We start from the raw sequence: 13,824 nt of genomic DNA on the forward strand, positions 1-13,824 counted from the left end.
TCTATCGACGCCATCTTAACAACAGCACTACTAAGATGCACCCTTGGCTCCAGGCCAAGAGAAGAAAAAGGGGGCTTTCTCCCATAAGGAGATCCACATTTAAACTATGTTATAACCTTTTAAGTCTGCCTTCTGGGAACCTTTGTGTGAACAGATGATTACTTGTGAGTAAACGTTTTATACAGAAGACTGTGTAGCGTCTTATTTTGGGAGGGATTAAACAGGGAAAATACCAGGAAATATTTACAGAGACTCTAACGAGTCTGAGCAGGCTATCTGCTGTGCGTGTGTTTAAAAAAAGGGGAATGTTAACTCTGCTGATTTTGTTGAACTTGTAAAGACAAGTTGGGATAGGATATCTTAGGCAATATATCCTCCCTCGCATCCCTAAACATTCCCATAGGATGCTGATACTGGCCTGCTGTATGTCTTGACCTTAAGGGCTGATAGTGAGAAGGAGGGGAGGGATTTTAATGAGAAAAACGGTGCTGGAAAAAGAGTAAATCTGCTCCCCCCAGTGATCAAAATTGGGCTTTCCCATAACTGCTATTAGTATTTTTAAAGACTGCAAGAGATCTTGTAACATGCCCAGTACGGCACTTGGAAAACTGGGCAAAGTAGCAAGAAAGGATCCATAGCCTCATCACACAGCAACTGCGTATTACAGTTAGCAATTTCCTTGTTAAATACTGGATTTGATTCATCGTTTTTAACTGCTTGAATTTGTGCAATCAGCTAGATACAGATTAGTAAATAAAAATTCAATTTAGGTTGTCATTTAAATTTTAAATAAAATTTTAAAAAAATTAAGTCACAGCTTTAAAAAAAAATCTAGGCGCATAACTATGGATTTCTACTCACAGCTTTGTTGCTTGCACTGAAAAAGAAGCTAATTTTACATTTCTAGCAATGCATGTTTTTAACAAGGAATGTGGCGGGTGGCAGGGAGAGAAACAACCTTACCAATAGCAACAAGAGTCTGCCAATTTTTCCCCCTTACAGCTTTCTTTTCTGCCTTCTTTTTTTAAAAAACAACAACAACACTACAGGCTTTCTTTCATCAATTGACAGTTAAAACGTAGCAGTTAATGTAATAAATAGAGAATTTTTAAAGTTGCCTGTCAAAACAAGTGACACATTCTGCAAGTGAGTTTCAAATTGGAAACAATAGAAAGCACCTTTTAAAGCAACAGCGTCATTATACAATCAAATGCTCAAAGTGATCTTTTCAGCATGTTTTTTCTTTCTTTTTGAAATTGCATTATTTCTTTCACGGTAATTATGCGAGTTTTATGCATCCTCTTGGAGAGTTGCATGTCAAAGGCAGCAGCTGTGCCGATATGCAAATAGGAAGTATTTTTTCAAGCCAATACAGAGCCAATATTCTACACCTCTTGTAAACTTTCATCGTATGGCCAGGATAACTTGTCAAAACTAGGGCAAGTTCCCACATATTAGACAATAAATCTGTGCCTGGACTGTACCGCTGACTACAGATCAGGACTAACATGATAGGGACCATACTCAAACTTGGAGGAGGAGGAAGAGGAGATTAGAACTTTTCTCCCTCATATATAGATTTACATATGTGGGGAACAGTGGAGTACAGTCGTACCTCAGAAGTCGAACGGAGTCCTCGGAAGTCGAACAGAAGCTCCTACAGCCAATCGGAAGCTGTGGAACCTGTGTCGGACATTCGGGTTCCAAAAGAACGTTTGCAAACCATAACACTCACTTCCGGGTTTGTGGCATTCAGGAGCCAAAACGTTCGACTTGCAAGACGTTTTGACTTCCAAGGTACGACTGTATTCTCACATGGACCCCCAGCGGCAGTTGGAAGTGGTACAGTCCAGCCAATGGCTTATGCCCTTACTTGCTTCTTTCTAAGAACAAGGCCCATTAAGGTAACTCAAATCCTCTGCTGGGTCAGAGGTCTTGCCATACTCCAGCAAAAATGGAAAAGGCCATCTGAGACCCATGGGTTGTTGTTTTTTTTGGTACCCAGGTAGATTGTCCAATGCGGTCGGCAATTTGGCTTGTGTTGCTTGCGATTGTTAGGGTTTCCCAGTTGGATGAGTGATATTTGGTTTGGCATTCCACCCCCCCCCCAAAAAAACTGCTCCACAACCGTGGGCTCCCCCCCTAAAAAAGCTCAACAACTCTGTGCCATCTCCCCCCATTTTTTTAATTTGAGAGCATCTTATACATGGGGGCGTCTTATAGATGGGAAAGTATGGTAGTTTTATGTTATCTGCATGCAAATACAAAAAGTCACATGAGGTAAAATTTGGAGGTGGAAATTCTGTGGAACTTTTGGAAGAATTTTTGGCTACCATTTTAGGTGTGCATGGAGTCTAAATAATAATAATAATAATAATAATAATAATAATAATAATAATAATAATAATAATATATTTATACCTCACCCATCTGGCTGGGTTTCCCCAGCCACTCTGGGCGGCTTCCAACAAAAAATTAAAAATACATTAGCTTATACAGAAGCAACCTGTAGGATCAATTCTGAAGCAGCTAAAACAAACAGTGGTATCCAGCTAATATTTGGAGATATTCGATCTATGGAGCTGATTATGAATGCAGTGGGACATAATCCCCTCCCCCCAAATAAAATCAAAGTATAGAGAGCTACAGTTCCTCTCAAATATTATTGTAACATTCGACTCTGTTATAGATATATTAAAGGGAAAGGATACCCCTATTTCATCTATTAATATAGCTCATTGGCTTTCACAAGCAGAGGGTTTAAGTGTGAAAACAATAGTGTACCCTCTTTTCTTTTCTCTTCACATCACATACAAATAGCATAAATCTATTTGCATACATCAAGGGAAGGAAGAGAATTAACAGAATGTCTTCCAGGAGTTCCACAATTCTGGTGCCAAAGATGGAAAGGCCTTGCCTGTTTGAGGCCTCCCAACATCCTGCAGACAGTGGAGAAGGCAGAACTGGTCCTTGGAGAAAGATCTGAAGGTATTCATATACAACAGGGATATTGCAATAGATGCCTGCAACTTAAAATACAAAGGCTACATGACAGCATGACTCATACTCAGGATGATGAGACGAGAAGGGAAGCAAAGGGGTAAGGACAAGAAGGACCCAGAAAGCTGAAGGAATCTTTGCAAGCGACATTCCTCAAGAGACTGCTGGAAGAAATCAACAAACTTATCCAAAACAGCTTCATACAGTGGTACGTCGGATTACGTACTTAATTCATTCCGGAGGTCCGTTCTTAACCTGAAATTGTTCTTAACCTTTAACTAAAGCACCACTTTAACTAATGGGGCCTCCTGCTGCTGCCGCACCGCCGGAGCACAATTTCTGTTCTTATCCTGAAGCAAAGTTCTTAACCTGAAGCACTATTTCTGGGTTAGTGGAGTGTGTAACCTGAAGGGTATGTAAGCTGAAGCGTATGTAACCCGAGGTACCACTGTACTCTCTCTTACACTGACAGCCAAGCTCCAAGCTGCATGCACCTCTCTTTTATTTTACCTTTGGCTTTTTAAATACAAAGAAAGGAAGAAACTGAAAAGCAACCTCAAATTATCCTGTCCTTTCAAACCATCCTATCCTAAGTAGGTTTCTCACAGGAGAAAGGTGTCAGGCAAATGTTGGACTGTGGCCACAGAGTTCTTGAAGGGCAAGTGGCAACCTAGTTATCTAGCAATGGGAATAAGGCTCAAGGTTTGAAATGTATCAACCTGCTGTCAGAGACAAGTCAGTAATTGTTGATTATCTTACGGCTTTCTGAGGATCATCCTCATATGGGCGTCTGGTCCAATCTGCGAGAGGAGAAGCATGGTGTCTTGCAGTTCTTCATCACATTCTTTCTTCTCTTCCTCAGTTGGCATCGGGGCATCTTCATGCTCGTCGTCCAAAAACCGATAAAACAAGTATTTGTCCTGGAAGTTTTGTTCTTGATCCACTGAAAACATCAATACGAATGTAACCATTAGCACAGGAAGGCATTATAGCTTAAATAAGGTATCATGGCCCGGAAGCCTAGTTCTCCAATGGGAGAACTTCAAAGTCACTGTCTTCTGATCATTGCATCAGGGCAAGCATTTTGGCTTGCCAGAGAGAACGATCCCCACCCCTCCATAGCTGTCAAGTGTCCCTTATTTGGCGGGACAGTCCCTTATTCCAGAGCCATGTCCCACTGCTGTCCCTTATTGATGGATGTCCCTTAAATGTCCCTTAAATGATGTCCCTTAAATTTCAAAGGAAGCAGCTCCTCTCCCTCCCTCCCTGCCGGCCAAGGAGGAGGGAGGCTCCAACTGTGTTGCTTGGCTGTGTTGCTCACCCAATAAGAAGTCTAAGAACGACTGGGGGGTGGGGCTTGCATGCCTTGTGTGTGGCTAGTTAATGCAAGCTGAGGGGGGTTTTGAATGCTGGACGCCATTTTGTTGCACGTGCTGCTGCAAAATTTGCAGTGCAAAGCCAGGCCGGGGAGCCATCTTAAGTTGAGGCTGCATAGGCCTTGTGGTGCATGTGATTCAGATTCTATTCAGTTGAACCTCTGGTTACAAAGTTGGTTGGACAGTGTTCTCGAAGCTACCAGCATGAGTTAGACCAGACTGCAGGAGGACAGGAAGACTGGAGTGCCTGGAACAGGTGAGGCTGCAGGTCCCTTATTTTGGCTGCTGGTCCCTTATTTTCAAATCTGTAAGTTGACAGCTATGCACCCCTCTCCTCCCCTCAAGCACTGTTCTGGTGGTTTTCCCAACTCCCCGAAGCCAACTGGGTGTGTGGGCAGGGGTAAATCCCCATTATGCTAGCAGAAATCCTTCTCATGTAGTACCTGCATAGTCAAGACACACTTGCCTCTTCATGCATTCAGTCTGACCACAAAAGGGGTGTACATGCTTACGAGCCTCCTTGCAATTGGCAATGCAAGCCCCTTCAGAGATAAGCACAAAATTTGGCAGTGGAGGAGTAGGGCTGGTACACAAAGGAATGTTGGGGGTTGGCGTGCTCTTTCTGCCCTTGCATAGTCAAGAGGAACATCTGCACCTCCATCATTCAGTCTGGACACTGAGGTCCAGCACCAAGGGCTTTCTGGCAGTTCCCTCACTGCAAGAAGTGAGGTTACAGGGAACCAGGCAGAGGGCCTTTCTCGGTAGTGGCGCCCGCCCTGTGGAACTCCCTCCCTTCAGATGTGAAGGAAATAAACAACTATCTGACTTTTAGAAGACATCTGAAGCCAGCCTGGTTTAGGGAAGTTTTTAATGTTTGATGTTTTATCGTGTTTTTAATATTCTGTTGGGAGCCGCCCAGAGTGGCTGGGGAGGCCCAGCCAGATGGATGGGGTATAAATAATGTTGTTGTTGTTGTTGTTGTTGTTGTTGTTGTTGTTGTTGTTGTTAGAGGGCCATTATCTCACCAAACATTTCCATCTATCTATGAGCAAGTTCCTAAGTGCCATGACACTGTTAGCATTGCACAATTCCAAAGCATCACATAATCTAGAGTTACGCACATGTAAGTATGGGGCTATTTAATAAAAACCCTCCTTACTGCTATAAAACTCAATGGGTGGTAGCCAACTATTCAACAAAATCCCACCAGTTTACAAAAGAAATGGACATTAACCGCCCTGAGATATTTTGATGAAAGGGGGTATAGAAAATAAATATTTTTTTAATTGACTAATTAAGTTGAGGCAATAGCATACCAACCCCCTTCCCCACCATTTGAATTGCACAATCCAAATTTCCCAGTATGTACTCAAATCCCTCCTGCAAAATACTGACATTCCAAAGACACTCCATAATATTATGTATTTTCACAGATGGTTATGCTCCTAAAAGAACTGCGATCCCTTTTGGGGTTGCTAAGGAATCTATGCCATGGATCTAGTAAAGTGTTTTCCAAACTTGAGTCGCCGGCTGTTTTCAGACTACAATTCCCATCATCCCTGACCACTGGGTCTTGTTAGCTAGGGATGATGGGAGTTGTAGTCCACAAAAAACAGCTGGAGACCCATGTTTGGGAAACACTGATCCGAGGGGGAGGAATTTCCTATAAAGCAAAAGAGCTTCTCTTACCATGATTGAGAACACCTTCCTCCAACAACACTTGCCACATGCCCACCGCCTGCGTCCGTAAATGAACGCACGAACTCTGCTGCATTATCCAGTCTACCAGTTCTGTTCCTACACAGCACTGTCTGAGGAAAGAAATACATATTTTTTAATGTTTTACATCATCTAATGGTTTTAAACATTTGATATATAATAACTATTTAGAAGTAAATGGAACCAGGTCAAGAAAGGGACTTTGAAGAAAATGGCAAGACACTAGATACAGGATTATGCATCACAGGTTTCCCCTTTAAGCCAGGCATAGGCAAACTTGGCCTTCCAGCTGTTTTGGGACTACAACTCCCATCAGCCCTAGCTAACAGGACCAGTGGTCAGGGATGACGGGAATTGTAGTCCCAAAACATCGGGAGGGCCAAGTTTGCCTATGCCTGCTTTAAGGAATGAGGAAAACAACCTGGAAAACATTTGCCCCCAATCCCGGGAAAACATGAGAGGCCCCCTTTATCCTTCCCGCCTCTCCCAAATTCTCCACACACCACGGAGAATTCAGAGGGAAGACTCTCTCACTGAATGCCAGGTTGGAAAAACGGACTCCACCTTGGTTCTCTCATTTTATACTGGGCTTTACAGAGATTTGGAAACAATGGCACTCTCTCTCTCCTATCACAGCCTCTGGTGTCCGACTTCACAGAGCAAAGTGGGGACAGTTCACTCATTTGAAGGCACTCGCTTTGCATCCTTTCCTCCAGCGGACTCGGGAGAGGGAACAGTCAGCCTTTCTGGGTCTGCAGAATCCAACGGCAACTAGTCTGCCCTCCCCAAGTCTCCTGGAACTTGATGAAGGAAGAGGGCCATTCAGTCTGTGTACTGTAAAGGTACAAGGGTAAAGCGAGTGTGTTTCAGAGCATGGAACCGAGTGATAAATAACTCTACCCGTGCCATCTTCTGAAGGCCCTCAGAAACAGCAGAAGGGATTTTCACGGCTTTCAACTACAGTGGTACCTTGGTTTAAGAACAGCTTAGTTTATGAACAACATAGATTAAGAACACTGCAAACCCGGAAGTAGGTGTTTTGGTTTGTGAACTTTGCCTTGGAAGCAGAACATGTTCTGCTTCCTGTTGAGTGTGTTCCATTTGTAAATTGAGTCCCCGCTATTATGGGGAAGCACGCCTTGGTTGAAGAATGCTTTGGTTTAAGAATGGACTTTCGGAATGGATTAAGTTTGTAAACCAAGGTACCACTGTACCACGTTCCGGAGCCCCGTTCGATCCTGAAGCGAACGCAACCCGCGTTCGCGTGTGTTGCGATTTGCCGCTTCGGCGCATGACATCATTTTGACTGCCTGCGCATGCACAAGCGGCAAAACCCAGAAGTAACGCATTCCGTTACTTCCAGGTCGCCACGGAGCGCAACCCGAAAGCGCTCAACCTGAAGCAACTTCAACCCGAGGTATGACTGTATCTGGAAAGGCTGGGACAAAATGAGAGTTTGGTCTCTCATCTTCCTCGAATCTTCTGCATGTGCCAGGGGATTTAGGAGGACAAGTGAGTTTGGAGATGACTACAGAAAGTGGCCGGCTACCAAGGCCCATTGAAATCTGTGGACCCCTGATTCAATAATAAAGGGTCAATTCCAACGGAACTATATTCTGATAGGCTAGAGCAGGCATAGGCAAACGCAACTCTCCAAATGTTTTGGGACTACAATTCCCATCATTCCTGACCACTGGTCCTGTTAGCTAGGGATCATGGGAGTTGTAGTCCCAAAAAACAGCTGGAGGGCTGAGTTTGCCTATGCCTGGGCTAGAGCTATCCTTTATTGAGTTTCACTGTGATGAAAACAAAAAAGTAAACCTCATCTGTTCCTAGACCTAGATGAAGGTTTGTTTTCCATTCTGATGAGGAGTTCTGTGTAATTCAAATGATTGCAAGTTGAATAAAATAAGTCTTTGTAACCTATTTCGTTCCTAATATAGAAAAAATAATAAATCCCCAGCTCCTAACTTCCCACACGTATTTACTATTAGCAACAGAAAAGCTAAGCCCTCAAGAGTATTTAATTAAATTATTCAGTCCTCTTGAGAAGGTACACCACATTACTATTACTATTAGTACGGGGAAAGAAAGAAAGGTAAGTTAACTATCCTTAGTTTTAAATTTCTATTCTGGCAGAACTACACAGATAATTTAGTTCACCCAATTACAGATAGGTAGCCGTGTTGGTCTGCCATAGTCAAAATAAAAAAATTCCTTCCAGTAGCACCTTAAAGACCAACTAAGTTAGTTCTTGGTATGAGCTTTCGTGTGCATGCACACTTCTTCAGAAGTGCTACTGGAAGGAATTTTTTTATTTAGTTCACCCAAGGCAGTGCTGCCACCAGCAGGATACACAGAAGCATGAGCGATAATAAACATAAACCTATATCTACTATAACAGAGAGAGGACGAAAGAATTACAAGTACATTGAAGCCAAATCTAAGGGGGCAGGCCCAATTTAAGCATGAAATTGGACATTTAAAGAATGTTATTGTTCATGTGGCATTTTGGGCTTCAGGGGAAATTCAGTTTGCCTATTAAAGGGCAAATCTACCTAATTTGCACTTCCTGAAACAGTATATGAAGAGGAACACAGCCATCCTTCAAAATCTGCACTTTTCCAAATTCTGCAGTGCAATTCTCCAACAACTAATGCATTTACTAAGTAAAGTGTGCAGATTAGGCAAAAACAACATACAAAAATCTGCATGTTAGGAGACATTCGCTCTGAAATGTTGACAAAATTTCACGAGGATTTTAAAAAACTGATCATCAAACTGATGTTGATATGTAGAGACCTGAACTTAACAGGGAAAATGAGAAATTGACAGATTTGCCCTAATGGTAGACCACCATATGGCCTTTGCCATTATTATTATTATTATTATTATTATTATTATTATTATTATTATTATTATTATTATTATACCACCTTACTCGCGGGTGGTGCAGGACACGGGTGGCGCTGTGGATTAAACTACAGAGTCTAGGACTTGCTGATCAGAAGGTCGGCGGTTCGAATCCCCACGACGGGGTGAGCTCCCATTGCTCGGTCCCTATTCCTGCCAACCTAGCAGTTCAAAAGCACGTCAAAGTGCAAGTAGATAAATAGGTACCGCTCCAGCGGGAAGGTAAATGGCGTTTCTGTGTGCTGCTCTGGTTTGCCACATGACCCGGAAGCTGTACGCCGGCTACCTCGGCCGGTAAAGCGAGATGAGCGCCGCAACCCCAGAGTCGGTCACAACTGGAGCTAATGGTCAGGGGTCCCTTTGCCTTTACTTACCACCTTTCTCATCCAAGGAGCTCAAGGTGGTATGTACATGGTGCTCATTCTCCCCCCATTTCTTCTTCACAACGACCCTGTGAGGTAGGTTAGACTAAGAGATGGTGACTGGCCCAATGAGCTTAATGACTGAGCAGGGATTTGAACCTTGGTTTCCAAGGTCATGGTCCAGCACACTATAATCATAATGCCACACAGGCTCTTTGTTTGAACCCAACTGCCTAGGCTATGCATGCATCATTTCTTCTGTTTAACAGACTAGAATGACACATACTCAGGGCGATCGTTTTCAATCTGTACTTGGTGGGTTGCCATCGTATCGCAAGCACCGATACAGTCGTACCTTGGGTCCCAAACGCCTTGCGACTTGAACGTTTTCGCCTGAACACCACAAACCCAGAAAGGACTGTTCCGGTTTGCGAACGTTCTTTGGAAGACGAACATCCGACACGGCTTCCGTGGCTTCTGATTGCGTGCAGGAAGCTCCTGCAACCAATCGGAAGCTGCGACTTGGTTGTCAAACGTTTTTGGAAGTCGAACAGACTTCCGGAACGGATTCCGTTTGTCTGGAGGCGGTTGGAGGATGGATGGCGGCTAACAGATTGAGGTTGAATCCTGACAAGAGAGAAGTACTGTCTTTGGGGGACAGGAGACGGGCGGATGTGGAGGACCCCCTGGTCCTGAATGGGGCAACTGTGCCCCTGAAGGATCAGGTGCGCAGCCTGGGAGTCATTCTGGACTCACAGCTGTCCATGGAGGCGCAGGTTAATTCTGTGTCCAGGGCGGCTGTCTACCAGCTCCTTCTGGTACGCAGGCTGAGACCTGCCTGCCTGCGGACTGTCTTGCCAGAGTGGTGCATGCTCTAGTTATCTCTCGCTTGGACTACTGCAATGCGCTCTACGTGGGGCTACCTTTGAAGGTGACCCAGAAACTACAACTAATCCAGAATGCGGCAGCTAGACTGGTGACTGGGAGCGGCCGCCGAGACCATATAACACCGGTCTTGAAAGACCTACACTGGCTCCCAGTACGTTTCCGAGCACAATTCAAAGTGTTGGTGCTGACCTTTAAAGCGCTAAATCCAGTATACCTGAAGGAACGTCTCCACCTCTATCGTTCTGCCCGGACACTGAGGTCCAGCGCCGAGGGCCTTCTGGTGGTTCCCTCACTGCAAGAAGCCAAGTTACAGGGAACCAGGCAGAGGGCCTTCTCAGTAGTGGCACCCGCCCTGTGGAACGCCCTCCCACCAGATGTCAAAGAGAAAAATAACTACCAAACTTTTAGAAGACATTTGAAGGCAGCCCTGTTTAGGGAAGCTTTTAATGTTTAATTGGTTATTGTATTTTAGTGCTTTGTTGGAAGCCGCCCAGAGTGGCTGGGGAAACCCAGCCAGGTGGGAGGGGTATAAATAAATAAATAATAATAATAATAATAATAATAATAATAATAATAATAATAATTATTATTATTATTATTATTATTATTACCAAGGTACGACCGTTTTTGAGAACCTCAAAAAGCAGCAAGCTACAATTAAAAGTCATTAGATGGTGCTCGCAATATGTAACGGCCCCCAAACCGTTATGCAATCAGCTGCTCACAAATACCTGTACGTCTTCAGGTGATATTTACGGTCTCTTATCATGTGAGGGGCTCGGGAGAGGATGGCATTCCGTAATACTTTCCCAGCTTGAAGGATTCTTTCTGATGGAACCTGGAGGAGGAGGAGGAGGAGGAGGAAGCAGGCAAGAAATATTTTATGCTTTTCTGTTTTCCTGAAAAGACTTTTATGTAACAGTGGTATTTACAAATATGGGGTTTTTTTTACAATGCAATGAAGCTTATTAATCTGGGCTTTAATGTCATAATGGGATGTGTACATTTGCCCCCATGTTTGTAGATCTCCTTCAACCTGCAGGATATAACCAATCCAGGGATCTATGCACCTCAGCTGCACACGGTGTGCACTTCCTAGTTTCTGCCAAGGAATTTGCACATGCAAGGACACTGAAATGAATCCGTCCTTTCGAGGTGTGTGTAACAGCAGGTCTATGTGTAATAATAATAATAATAATAATAATAATAATAATAATAATAATAATAAATTTTATTTATACCCCACCCTCCCCAACCAGTAAAATTACAATAAAAACATAATAGGGGAAAAAATTAAAATACAGTTTAAAATGCAATTTAAAATGCAGGCTCATTTTAAAAGTAGCCCATAGATCAAAACCATAAGGAGAGGGAAACATAAGGGTCAGACTGAGTCCAAGCCAAAGGCCAGGCGGAACAGCTCTGTCTTGCAGGCCCTGCAGAAAGATGTCAAGTCCCGTAGGGCCCTAGTCTCTTGTGACAAAGCGTTCCACCAAGTCAGGGCCAGTACTGAAAAGGCCCTGGCCCTAGTTGAGACCAATCTAGCCACCTTATGACTTGGGACCTCCACAAAGTGTTGTCATTTGTGGACCTTAAGGTCCTCCGCGGGGCATACCAGGAGAGGCAGTCCCGAAGGTATGTGGGTCCTAGGCTGCATAGGGCTTTAAAGGTCAAAACCAGCACCTTAAATCTGACCCTGTACTCCACCGGGAGCCAGTGCAGTTGGGAAAGCACTGGATGAATGTGATCCTGCAGCAAGGAGTAAGGAGCAAGTAAGGAGCCTCGTTGCGGCATTCTGCACCCGCTGGAGTTTCTGGGTCAGCTTCAAAGGCAGCCCCGTGTAGAGTGAGTTACAATAATCAAGCCTGGAAGTGACCGTCGCATGGATCACTGTGGCCAGATCAGGGCGAGAAAGTAAGGGACCAACTGCTTAATAAGGCGGAGATGGAAAAATGCCACCTTTGCTGTGTGTGTCTATCAGAGCGCCTACACCTAAAGCAAACAGAGCAAAATTGGGTTTGAGTGTAGATCGGCTTGGTGCACTTTCTCACTTTTGTCTGTGTTCGTTTACACTGCAGTTTCATCAAGTCTCATTTTTATGTTGTGATTTTATGTTGTGAACTGCCCTGAGATGAGGGAGCAGCCAGGAAAGCCAATTGCCTTAGCAGAAAGGAGTTCCCCCTGATATTTTATTGATCCAACCAGTTATGTTCTATCTGCAGCCCCTAGTAATTCAAAGCAACTTATCAGTTATGTTGCATTGCAAGTAGCACGGCAACAACACTAACGGTGAGGTATTTATTAGATAGCACAGGTAAAAAAGTAAGTTACATATACTGATGACTTCCGGGCACTGTTGCAAAGTCCTCAGGTAAACACTTTACTCTAGAGCATTCACACTTAATGCAATGAGACAACATGAAGCTAATTTACTCAGATATATTACAGTCAAAGCATCATTGCAATGGCAGGGTGGGTAATTGGATAACCCCAAAGCACTTCAGTTCCTACAGCAACCCAGGACTGCTGTACATCTAACCTCTTTACCTCTACATTGGCTGTAGCTGGACGGATTGGGATGTGATGATCAATGAAAGGAGTCTGAAAAATAAAATTTAAGTGAAAGAAACAAAGGGGGCAGTGATAAAAGTAAACAAACGTGGAAGTGGATTTTTCAAAAGAAAAATAAATAAATAAATGAACATACGAAATCTGAAAATGTTGGAAGTCTGAGAAGACGTGAAATATGCAATTTTCCACAGTATCATTTGTCGCAATCAAGAATAACTAGGTTCTACATTTAGATGAAAACAGAAAGATGCATAAACAGCTACTGAGTTAAAACATGGTGATGAGATGCAGATATCAGTAGCAAAAAAAAAGGGGGGGAGGGGAGGGAAGCCCTGTGTAATTGAAAATTCATATGCCGGTTTTTTTGAATAGAAGTTCCGAGTCGCCTTTTCTCAGAGCCAACTTTGCGCATACACTAAAACTATTCACTAAAACTATCCTGTAACTGTTCAAAAGATTCACATATTCCCTCTACGCTTCATACTATGCGAGTGATTCATCTTTGTACAATTAAATCCCTAAATCGGTTTCTCCCTCCAGAGCAGATTTCACACCTTCAGGATGCAAAGCATGTGAGCTATGGGTGAAGTGGGCGAGGCAAGCTGCTTAACCCTTTCCCGTGCTATTTTTTCAGAACAAAACCGCAACCCTCCCCAAAGCCAATCTTTTCACCCTTGGGAGGAAAGTTACAGGTACGTTTTGTAAAATCTAATTTGACCCCTGCTTGACAGCTGAAATTGAAGAAACGCCTCATCTGAAGAGGAGTAATTCGAACAAAGCTTCTGTTTATCTCTAAAACTGCTAAAATGTGGACTTTAAAAATATTTTTGTGCAATCAGAGCAACCAACGTATGTTAGAATGATATACCAGGCATGCATTATTTAGCATTACATAGTGTGCTGCAGCTATAAATGCCCTCCACTTTAAGACACATAAAATGGCCCAACCATTACCCAAAATGACACATTGCGGCCAGTGTCAAAAGGAAAGGAAC

At 43.5% G+C, this 13,824-nt stretch overlaps 1 protein-coding gene across 4 annotated transcripts in view; it reads right to left on the reverse strand.

Moving 5' to 3' along the window:
- RAPGEF4 (Rap guanine nucleotide exchange factor 4) overlaps positions 1-13,824 on the reverse strand; it is a 168,712-nt gene that overhangs the window by 53,993 nt on the left and 100,895 nt on the right. For 3 of the 4 annotated variants that reach the window (XM_081206607.1, XM_081206608.1, XM_081206610.1), the window contains 4 exons: positions 12,806-12,859; positions 10,990-11,096; positions 6,066-6,187; positions 3,760-3,943 (listed from right to left, as the gene is read on the reverse strand). In XM_081206607.1, the coding sequence (XP_081062733.1) occupies positions 3,760-3,943; positions 6,066-6,187; positions 10,990-11,096; positions 12,806-12,859 (467 nt within the window). The remainder of the gene's footprint in view (positions 1-3,759; positions 3,944-6,065; positions 6,188-10,989; positions 11,097-12,805; positions 12,860-13,824) is intronic. The other variant, XM_081206609.1, reaches the window with a different exon arrangement.

Source organism: Podarcis bocagei, assembly GCF_964188305.1.
Source record: "Podarcis bocagei genome assembly, chromosome: 1".
Classification (NCBI taxonomy): domain Eukaryota; kingdom Metazoa; phylum Chordata; class Lepidosauria; order Squamata; family Lacertidae; genus Podarcis; species Podarcis bocagei.